This window comes from Trachemys scripta, chromosome 11 (assembly GCF_013100865.1).
Source record: "Trachemys scripta elegans isolate TJP31775 chromosome 11, CAS_Tse_1.0, whole genome shotgun sequence".
NCBI lineage: Eukaryota > Metazoa > Chordata > Testudines > Emydidae > Trachemys > Trachemys scripta.
Genome location: NC_048308.1, coordinates 17,083,588 through 17,091,195, shown reverse-complemented (window position 1 = coordinate 17,091,195; position 7,608 = coordinate 17,083,588). Strand labels below are relative to the sequence as shown.

The 7,608-nt window shown below is 46.1% G+C and overlaps 1 protein-coding gene across 1 annotated transcript in view; it reads left to right on the top strand.

The window, feature by feature from the left end:
- The first annotated feature begins 6,168 nt into the window (after positions 1-6,168).
- Positions 6,169-7,608, top strand: part of LCT (lactase) — a 30,732-nt gene continuing 29,292 nt past the window's right edge. The window contains exon 1 of the mRNA XM_034786279.1: positions 6,169-7,103. Coding sequence (XP_034642170.1) covers positions 6,443-7,103 — 661 coding nt within the window. The 5' untranslated portion in view covers positions 6,169-6,442. The remainder of the gene's footprint in view (positions 7,104-7,608) is intronic.

Genomic DNA, 7,608 nt, shown 5'->3' with positions numbered 1-7,608 from the left:
TACTCTTACTCTGCTCTGCAAGCTGAAAATAATATAAATACTTGTATTTCAGACGAGCTTTTATCTTCACTGTCTAGCTGATGCTATTTGTAGAGGGTTTCTTTAAACCTTCCAATATCAGGTAATTAGAAAATCTGACTTTCACTTTATTTTAAGATATATTTTTCTTTGTCGCATGTTTAAAGTAAAACATTCAGAACAGAGACAGGTCCAAAATATGATGTTGCCTGATGAGGGCAGATAGTCTTGTTTTTGGTATACTCCCTGGTTTGTGAACTGGCATTAAAGTGCAGCCACAGGACGAATATGGATTCTTAGGGTGTGGACTTTTGTGAATTAGTAACTAGATTTTTAACCTTCAGTCCTTCAATCAAATCTTAGGCTATTTTGCTCATGTAAAGTTGTGCAATGAGAGCCTCCTGACATATACTAAAAAAGGCAAAGAAAATCACAAATGTGAGCAACTGTTAATTTTTACTCTTCTTGTTTAGCTTTGTCTTCAAAAGAAGTAAAGATACAGTCACAATGAGCCAGGCGGTGTAGGGACCTAAAGATCTCTTGTAGCTGATAGAAAGTACTAAATAAATATTTTTTTTGAGTGATTGTCCACACTGATAACATTCTTGGTGTGTGTGGGGCTGACTTGTGAATGGGGCACACACTGTGTGAAATTGTATTCTTTTGAATAGCAGTGGCCATTGGGGCTGTGCTTATGTCCTAGTCCTGTGGTCCTCAACCTTTCCAGGCTACTGTACCCCTTGTAGGAGTCTGATTTTGTCTTGCGTACCCCCAAGTTTCATCTCCCTTAAAAACTACTTGCTTCTAAAATAGACATAAAAATACAAAAGTCTCACAGCACACTATTACTGAAAAAAATGCTTATGGTCTCATTTTTGCCATATAGTTATAAAATAAATCAATTGGCATATAACTATTGTACTTACATTTCAGTGTCTAGTGTATAGAGCAGTATAAACAAATCACTGTATGAAATTTTAGTTTGTACTGAATTCACTAGTGCTTTTTATGTAGTCTGTTGTAAAACTAGGCAAATATCTAGGTGAGTTGATGTACCCTCTGGAAGACCTCTTAAGTACCCCCAGAGGTAAATGTACCTATGGTTGAGAACCACTGTCCTAGGCCCTAGCAACCACCATAATTGAGGGCATAAGGAGTAGGGGGGCCTCAACTTGCCACCCCACGGCTGCGAGGCAGAATTCTGCGGTGTCCACATGTCTTCACCTGCAGAGAGACTTAGTTAGACCTATTGTTGTTGAGGTGTAGTGTTTTTTTTTTGTTATATAGACAAGTTTAATTTACACATTTGTGTAAAAATAAAAAAAGCAAAGTAAAAATAAAAGTAAGTTTTAGTGAGATTAGGGCATTGGTCGGATTCTTGCCCCCCTGCACCAGGACCAGACATAGGCCTAAAGTGGCTGATGGCAAATCTCTAGAATTTAAGGTCTGCCTTTCTTGCCATTCAGAAGGGCCTGTCAACAATAGCCACTTGAGGTGCTTCCTGTGCTTAGGAGAGGGGCACATGTCTGAACACTGGTCCTTGCACAAGACGTTTTCAAAGCACACTCTAGAGGCTTGAGAAGGCAGATTGAAGCTACATCTTCTAGAGGTATCTCTGCAGACATTTACAGATCCTGGGAAGCAACGGGAAAGACCACCTTTTCTTGGACACTCTCACTTCTCTAGTGCCATTCTGCCACCAACTTAGGAAAGGGGCCACAGGTAGCACAGCACCAAAGATCAAAGGTGCAGCTCCCTCTCCAGTCACAAGACAAAAATCATATCCGAAGATTGAGCCTAACCCAAGCACTAAGGTGAAATATGCACAGATGGTTGATTCACACAGCACTGCACTGCTACTGGTATTGCTCAGGCAGCAGGCCCTTCTCTGGCACTGTGTGCATTCACCAGATTACTCTGACAGCAGCGATACCAAGGAAACCTGTGCCGGGCTAATCAGTACCTACCACCGGGGCCCTAGTGATACATGCAGCACTGATGGACTCATCTATATAGAAAATCTTGCTGGCAGAGAGGCAATTCTTGGCACCAACTGACTTGGCCCGGTACCAGATTCCCCAGTCCTGGACTTTTTTATACTGTTAGTCTGTCTATACCTACATTCTACCTATGTACATGAAAGTGTCAACCCTCTCTTTCTTATTGGTCTGTGTCCCCTAGAAACACAAGAGACCCCGAATTCTATAGGCTGTGTAGGTTCTTGTTCTTGACGTACTACCTTTATCTCGCAGTTAAGGCACATACTGGATACAATATTTGTTGTCACAGGACTTTATAATTTAAATTTAATCTTCCCAGATATACTTTTGTAATATTACCAGATGGAACCTCTTTTTCCCCATAATCTTTCGGGTTATTTCTCGGTCATTGACTTGCACCATCATTTCTTGTCTCTAAGACCTGAAATAGCTAAGCCAAAGTCTTGCAGGCATCAACCCACAGTTTCTTGCGTTTCAGCTTGTCCTACTCATGTCTACTACATAGTTCCTCTAAATACTGATCAGGCTAATACTTTTCATCAGAGTTGATTTGAAGGATTATAACATGCAATGAATATATGTAATATAACATTGATTAATCATAACATCACACAGTAAATGGATACTAAACTAAAATCATTGGCTACAGGCCCTAAAGGCCTCCTTGGGGTTATCTGTCCATACATTAGGAAAATGGCTTCCTCAGCAGACTCTGGTAACAAGTGTTGGAGGAGGAACAAGAGCTTGGCAGAGAAGACCTCCAACCATTGGCTATTTATTCCTTGTCCCCCAAAAAGACGATTAAGCTTCCCTCTATAGCCCCATTGGATGAACTAAAAGTTTTTTGGGATCTGATGAGGATGTTAGCAGGTGCTCTGTATATCCCTCAGAAAAGCAGCATAAATTTTTGGACATGCTTATAGCCATAATCGTTGAGTAGAATGGCCTTACCAATCAAGTCGGGGACTTTAGAACAGGCAAAGATATATGAGCTACTTCTGCATGTGTCCCTGTGATCTCCAAGTATGCAGACAGAAGATACCAGGTTCTGATGGATGTAATTATTATTTTTTCGGCATTCCATCCCAGGGTGTTTGATTGTCCATGCTATCCAACAGAGATCAAAGCAACAGACCAGATCTAACTTCTCTGCAAGTGGGTCTTTCTTGTTCAAAGCATCCTTGGTGATGCTTCAACTACGAGTTGCCAATTATCAAGAACTTCTTGCAACGTATGATTCCTCAGTTGAAGTTCAGTCAACACCTTCTCCACTCACTATGCCTTGGTGAAGTCTCCAGATCAGATAGAAGCTTCAGTGGGGCTGTTCTTAAGCTGACATTTTAAATAGGATTCCTCTTGTTATGCTTATAAGAAGCACACGGGATCTTTTTCAGAGGAAAAGGCAATACGCCACTTTTATTGAAGATACAACAATTAGCATATGCATTCAGTCACACACACACACACTGTCCTGCCAGTCGATGTTATATTTACCAGTCCAGAGTCTGGATCAATCTAGTGGCCAGCTAGGTTGATTACGGGTAGGTAGGAGCAAGCTTCTGTCGGTTGTCATACGATGCTCTGGGGAAGTCTTTGCAGGACAAACCCAAAGTTTCATGGCAAGGCACCCTGTTTATATAGTGATTTTTTTCTTCACTGGGACCAATGAGTTTTGCACCATCATGCTGTAATCAATTATTGTTTGACGAGTGCTTGTTTTCTTAAATTGTCCTTCTCATTCTTTATCTTGTTCTTTCAGTAAGTCTCTCAGGGAGTTACTCCATGCCTGTTTTGATCACAACTTTCTTGTCCCCATGGACAGGTGCCTGTCTCATTTTTAGAGTCGTCAATCTGCCCTCTTCTGACATTTGCATGTTGTAATCTTCTGGCGCCCTTGCGGCTGTCCTCAGTTCCTCCCTAGAACGTCTGGTTCGGTGATGGCCTTCACATTTATCTTCTAACACACACATTCCTCATTTACACACAAAACCAAATTGATTTACACAGAACATTTGATCAGGAACATCAAGTTGCAATGCAAGAGAAAAACAATCATATTCTTATTTTAAAATGCTAAACCAACAACAAAGTGGTGACCCTAAAAGGTCTGTTACTTCCTTGAAATCAGCCCAGACACAGATTCTGGCTGATGCATCTTTACCAATGGCCCATTAGGCCATTCCTTTCCCCAATTCAAAAAGGGTGGCTGACAGGATACGATCAAATCATACATAAATACATTTAATATATGCTACATTATTATTCTTTATCCTTCATTCTACATTATACAAAACACAAACATAAAATCCTACTACTACACTCTTATTGGGGGGGGGGGAGGCAGAGCAAAAAAACCCCAAAAAACCCAGCAGCAGAGCAAAAAAACAACCCCCACTCCCTTTCTCTTCCCTCTGCAAGGGCTGGAGGGAGGCCCTGGAGACGCAGGGGGTGCGTGGGGCCGGGGTGAGTGAGAGTCCAGCCTGGCCCCGAGTGCAGGCAGGACTCAGTTGGGCGATACCTGGAGGGAGAGTAGGGGGGGGCCTGTGGGGCCAGGCGGCGGCTGTTCTCCCCCCTGGGCAGTGGGACTCGGGAGCAGCCGCTGCTGCAGCTCCCACTGCCGCGGCCGGAGGAAGCGGCCGATGGCCAAGCTCGGCGGCTGCGGATCTGGCGCCTGGGCCTGAACCCCCTGGGCCTGTTGCGGGGACCCAGCAGCGCATATGCTGCACGCCCAGCCCCTGGCCAGTTGCGTCAGGGCTGGCTGCCCAGCTGGCGCAATCCCGCCGGCGGCCCCGGAGTGGGGGCAGCAGGCCCCAGCCCCCCCCGTCCCGCTCGGATCCCGCAGGGGAACGAACGGGGCTGCCGATGCCTCCGCCCCGGGGCCGCCGCAGGATTGCACCAACTGGGCAGCCAGCCCAGATGCGACTGGCCAGGGGCTGGGGGGTTCGCGGGCGCACTGCTGGGTCTCCGCAACAGGCCCGGGCTCGGGGGGTTCGCGGGCGCTAGAGCCACAGCTGCCGAGCTTGGCCATCGGCCGCTTCCTCCCGCCGTGGCAGTAGGAGCTGCAGCAGCGGCTGCTCCCGAGTCCCGCTGCCTAAGTGGGGAGAACAGCTGCCGCCTGGCCCCGCGGGCCGCCCCCCTACTCTCCCTCCAGGTACCGCCTGACCAAGTCCTGCCTGTGCTCGGGGCCAGGCCGGTCTCTCACTCACCCCGGCCCCGCGCTCCCCCTGCGTCTCCGGGGCCTCCCTCCAGCGCTTGTGGAGGGACGAGGAATGACATGCTTGGGGAAGAGGCGGGGATTTGGGGAGGGAGCCAATGGGGAAAGGAGGGGTTCGGAGTCGGGGGAGGGGAGACGAGCCCTTCCGGTCTCCGGAGCCTTTGCTTGTTTGTCCAGTGTCCCGACCTAACGTTGGTCGGGACACGGGACAAACAAATATCAAGACAGTCCCGATAAAATCTTACTCACCTCCAGGATGGGATATTGCTTGCTAGCCATCAAGAGTGGAATCTTTGTGACAATCACTCTGAGAGAATGGATACTTAATCCACACTAACTGTGGTTCTTCAAGATGTATTGGCCACACACATTCCAGAATCTACCTTCCATACTCATTAATTCAGAGTCCTGACACATGGGATTCTTTATTGGCAAAGGAACTGAGAGGTGGTTGAGGTTTCCCCACCCTCTATATCAGGGGTGGCCAAACTGACTGGCCCCCCTGAGCTGCATATAACAATCTTCAGAAGTTCGAGAGCCAGGGCACATCTGCCGAGGCTCAGGGCTTCAGCCCAGGGGGAGCTGCCCGACAGAGCTCAGGGCTTCAGCCCCGCTCCTGCTGAAGTCCTGAGCCCCAGCGGGTGCGCCCCACAAGGCTGAAGCCCCAAGACCCCCCTCCCCACTTGGCAGAAGTTCCTACCCCACCACCCCACTGCAAGGCAGAGGTCCCAAGTTCCCTTCACCCTCCCCAGTATAGTAGGTGGAGAATGGGGGGTGGATGGGGTGGGCTCCATGAGCCGCACTTTAACAGTAAAAGAAATGCATGTGGCTTACGAGCCACAGTTTGGCCACCCCTGCTCTATATCCTCCGATATAGTGCTTGAGGGGCACAGGTGCAGCCCCAATAGATGCTGCTGTTCAAAGGGTTATTATCTAAGCACCAGGAGTAGAGTTTGTATGGACACCCCTCAAAAAACCACCTTCCTTACTGTAAGGTAAGTAACCATATTTATGTTTGTATAACCTATGCCCGGCTAAGTGGGGCAACAGTGAAGTGATTTTAAAAAATCTTTGTTTTATCATCCTTGTGCTAGGTGCAAATGGGCATGTTATCTGCACAATAGATAATGCAAGCTAAAGGTTAATTTTATTATCTTTGCTCTAGCATAAATAGCATAAAGCAACAGTTCTCTCAAGCAGGTTAGCAAAAATGGATCTAGGTTGTAAGGCAGTGTTAATTTTTCTTGTCTTTTCTCCTTGTTGTGGGGTAGACTGGAAACTAGTTCAGGGTTTTATTGCCATTGCTGGTCCCCTAAACAACGAGTTAGTAAGCAATTTAAATCTTCAAAACAAGCTCTTAGGCAAAGAAGCTCTTAATAGTGTAGTGGATGAAGGGCATAATAGTTTGTGCCACCAGCCTTTTTTGGCTTCTCTGCCACAGTACTTCTCCTACCTTCATGCAAGTGGTGTTACGCATTATAAAATTTTTATGCCATGGATACACATCCTACCAGAGGGGAATGCCAAGAATCCGGAAGAGGCTACAGTTCAGTGCTATAGACAACTTCTTGAGTCTCTTACTGCTGCAAACCTTAAGCCAGTGATAATTCTGCAACATAAGCATTTGCCTGGGGTTGTGATCACGCAGTCCAAACTTGGGAAGCACAGGACCTTTGCTGACCTCTTTGTGGAATATGCTGAGTTTAACTTCCGTTCTTTTGGTGATATGGTTGACATGTGGCTCACTTTTAGCGACTTGCCTGAGATCATTGAGAGTCTGCCGTATGATGACCCACAGACCTCTCTCCAGATTCTAGCTGCTGCGCATGAAAAAGCTTATAAAATCTACCATGAAAAATATTCTTCAAAAGGTAAAGAGAAAATGGGAATGGAATTCTGTTTGACTTTCCTAAACAGTGTGTGAAGTGATGAAACTGTAAATGGCTGGCTGTGTGTGTGTGTGTGTGTGTGTTTCGGGACAGTAGCGAAAATGTCTATAGAAACATTCTGAATGATCAGTTTCTCTGAAATCTCTGCATTTTAAAATAACAAAGTATTCCCCAGTTGAGTTCACACCATAGAGAAATAGCTAAATTACCTTCTGTTTTCTTTAACAGCTTAAGAGTATCTTGCACATTTTTAAAGAAGTGAAAATTGTGCACTAAGGCTATGGTCTACATTAGAATGTGCATAACCTAGGGCTTGATTCAAAGCTTTGCACTCACCCCTCAAAGACCCGGATCTCCTGCTGGCTTTTCTCTATGTACTTATGTTAAGTTAAACTCGTAGACAAAAGAAATTCCTAGGAAGCTTCAGTGGGAAATCTCCCGGGCTTCCAGCTATCTTGCCTGGCCAAGCTCCTTGGTGGTCTGTGTG